This window comes from Lithobates pipiens, unplaced genomic scaffold (genome assembly GCF_037356315.1).
Source record: "Lithobates pipiens isolate NorthernLeopardFrog02 unplaced genomic scaffold, aLitPip1_a1.2 Scaffold_22, whole genome shotgun sequence".
NCBI lineage: Eukaryota > Metazoa > Chordata > Amphibia > Anura > Ranidae > Lithobates > Lithobates pipiens.
This window is the reverse complement of record NW_027507784.1, coordinates 10,930,911-10,934,026: the sequence shown is the minus strand read 5'-3', so window position 1 is coordinate 10,934,026 and position 3,116 is coordinate 10,930,911. Positions and strand designations below refer to the sequence as shown.

Here is a 3,116-nt window from a genome sequence, read left to right as displayed (position 1 = left end):
ATAGTGCTGAGTATATATAATAGTCATAGTACTGAGTGTATATAATAGTCATAGTACTGAGTATATATAATAGTCATAGTACTGAGTGTATATAATAGTCATAGTGCTGAGTGTATATAATAGTGAATAAGAGACATAAAGCTGCCAGTCCTGAAGTGGTTGATTATTTCAGTATAATGGAAATGAGTCAGAGATTGTATTACACGGGTTGCTCTGTACTTTAGATGTCGGCATTAAAATAAAATGCATCACATTTATGCAAAGTCAATCATGAGACGGATCTCTGGAGACTATTTCCATAATTCCAACTCCAATTATATCATTCTGTCTGCTATCACTGGACGTGTCCCGTCATCTCTGTCCGGAGATCACACCAAACTTCAACATGATGTCTCCGTACTCCATCTGTATTTTAATCTCTTCAGTCTTGGGACTCGGCTTGGCAATCCCTTCTCACACTTGTATCGTGATGGGTAACCTGGACATCATCAGAAAGAAAGCGAAGTTGAGTCCCACCGATGTGATCTTTCTGGCTAAGGGGATTGTGAATCTTCTCCTCCAGTGTGTGATGACTCTACAGGGAATGCTCTTTGTCTTTTGTCTGGAAGCCTTTAATATTAGACAAGTATTTGTATTTATGAACACATCAGTTTATTTCCTAACCTATTACAACTTCTGGTTGACCTTCTGGCTCTCGGCTCATTACTGTACCACCATCACCAATCTCAGCTATGGGTTCTTCATCTGGTTAAAGAGAATTGTGTCCAATTTCCTGAGTCACCTTCTATTCCTGACAGCACTTGGGATAGTCATTGTGAGTGTCCTGGGCTTCTGGGCTGTCAATGAAGAAAGTCTTATCCAGTCTTCTGTGAACAGTACAAATGTCTCTGTTATCAGTTTATATAAAGTATTTTCCTATTATGTGCCTGCAAACACCCTAGGCGTCATTCTGCCATTCTGCCTTAGTCTTCTGTGCCTGGTCCTCACTTCCTCCTTTCTGCTCAGACACGTCTGGAGGGTGAAGAATAACGACTCTGGATCAACACGTCCAAATCTTCAGGCTCATGTCACTGCACTGAGGACAATCTTCTTCTTACTTCTCATCTTCACATTCTTCTGCATGTATCAAGTGATTTCTTTTCTTCAAAGTTCCTCACTGTCAGTAGGTTTTTGGAATTTACAATTATTATCTCCATCGGTGGAGGCCGCCATCATCTTCCAGGCCAGCAACAAGCTGAGAAGGATCATTCTGAGAAGATTCTGGATCAGAAGCTGGAGGAACACAGAGACTTAACATGTGGAGAACGTTTAGCTTGAGACTCTAAATATATACTATAGACATTTAGTGTGATAGAGATCAATGTAAAATGTTTCCTAAGTCATAGCATTTTGTTTTGTATGGAGTGTGGAAGGGTTATATCTCCTCTCATATTTTAATAGCTGTCTGTGTTCCTTACTTGGGTCTTTCACCTTCTCGGTTTGTCCTGGTTAGAGATGGGCTGCACACTCCTCTGTTCGGTTCACAGCAGAACTCCCGAACAGGGGAAAAGTTATACCCTGAACTGCAAACTCCATTGAAATCTATGGGAGCAAAACATGAGAAATCAAAAGTCCTCATTTGAAGGCTTATATGTAAGTAATTGGCAATATAAAGGGGTATGGGGGACATCTATCAATGCAATAAAAAAAAAATGTTTTTAAAGGAGCAGTGATTTTAATGATGCTTGAAGTGAAACAATAAAAATTTAAAATTCCTTTAAATATAGTGCCTGGGGGGTCTCTTTAGTGTTCCCGCAAAGTGGCACGTCTGTACCATGTATAGAACCTGCTGCAGCAAAACTGGCATGTATGATGAAACAAATGAGTCAAGTTATATTAAGTTAAAAATGGGGAGCAACAGTATTTGGGACTTTAAATGAGGTATCTGTAGGAGCCGTTCAAAACCCCTCCTCCATCCCGGGTTCAATATATCGAAAAAAAGGGGGAGCAACAGAGCGGGACTTTAAATGAGGCACACGGAAGCAAGAAAATCCAATTAGATAAAAAACAGATTTTAATAAGTTCAAATAGTCATATATTGCACCTATTATTACACATAATCATAAATTAATATTTAGAATTTCATCAAAATATACATTCCAACAAGGACTTAATAGTACATACATGGGAATCTTCACATTGAATAAATACCAGTTATCTATGGATATGTGGCACTCTGAAGTGTCACCTAAGAATAAAAAAAATAAAAAATTGGGATAAATCAAAATGGTTCATTCTTTGTTATGAGATGTGTACACAGCATGGAAGTTGACAGCTCTACGCGTTTCGTGGCCTTTTTATCACTCATCAGGAGAAAAACCATGATGGTAACCTATAAATAGAACAGCCATATTTGGAAATGTCTAGGGAAAGGGATGGACAAATATACAATGTGGAGAGACCCACATGCTCACTTGATCCATAAACTTGCATATATACCTGCGCAGAGATGGTGCAGAACACCGGTAGTCAGGCCAGCCAAAGATGCCACAGTCTGGGGTTGAGGGGGCAAGGCCAAAGCGACACCCCAAATGCACGAATGGCAACCCAGGCAGGTCCAAGTGTAGGATGAGACATAAATTGAGTGTTGAAGATGGAGTGACAAATACTGAAGGGACATCTAAAAGTAAAACAATCAAAGAATCTAGAACCACGAAACGCGTAGAGCTGTCAACTTCCGTGCTGTTTACACATCTCATAACAAAGAATGAATGTTCCATTTTGATTTATCCCGATTTTTGTTTTGTTTTTATTCTTAGGTGACACTTCAGAGTGCCACATATCCATAGATAACTGGTATTTATTCAATGTGAAGATTCCTATGTATGTACTATTAAGTCCTTGTTGGAATGTATATTTTGATGAAATTCTAAATATAAATTTATGATTATGTGTAATAATAGGTGCAATATATGACTATTTGAACTTATTAAAATAATTTTTTTATCTAATTGGATTTTCTTGCTTCCGTGTGCCTCATTTAAAGTCCCGCTCTGTTGCTCCCCCTTTTTTTCGATCAAGTTATAGTTACTTTGACTGCCAGTTGCAGTTGCGGGTCATCAATATAAAAAAAAGGC

General features: G+C 38.6%; 1 protein-coding gene across 1 annotated transcript; it reads left to right on the top strand.

Moving 5' to 3' along the window:
• Positions 1-385: 385 nt before the first annotated feature.
• On the top strand, positions 386-1,294 carry LOC143925595 (taste receptor type 2 member 40-like). The gene has a single exon (XM_077450069.1). It carries the CDS (start codon positions 386-388, stop codon positions 1,292-1,294), a length of 909 nt encoding a protein of 302 aa, XP_077306195.1.
• Positions 1,295-3,116: the final 1,822 nt, after the last annotated feature.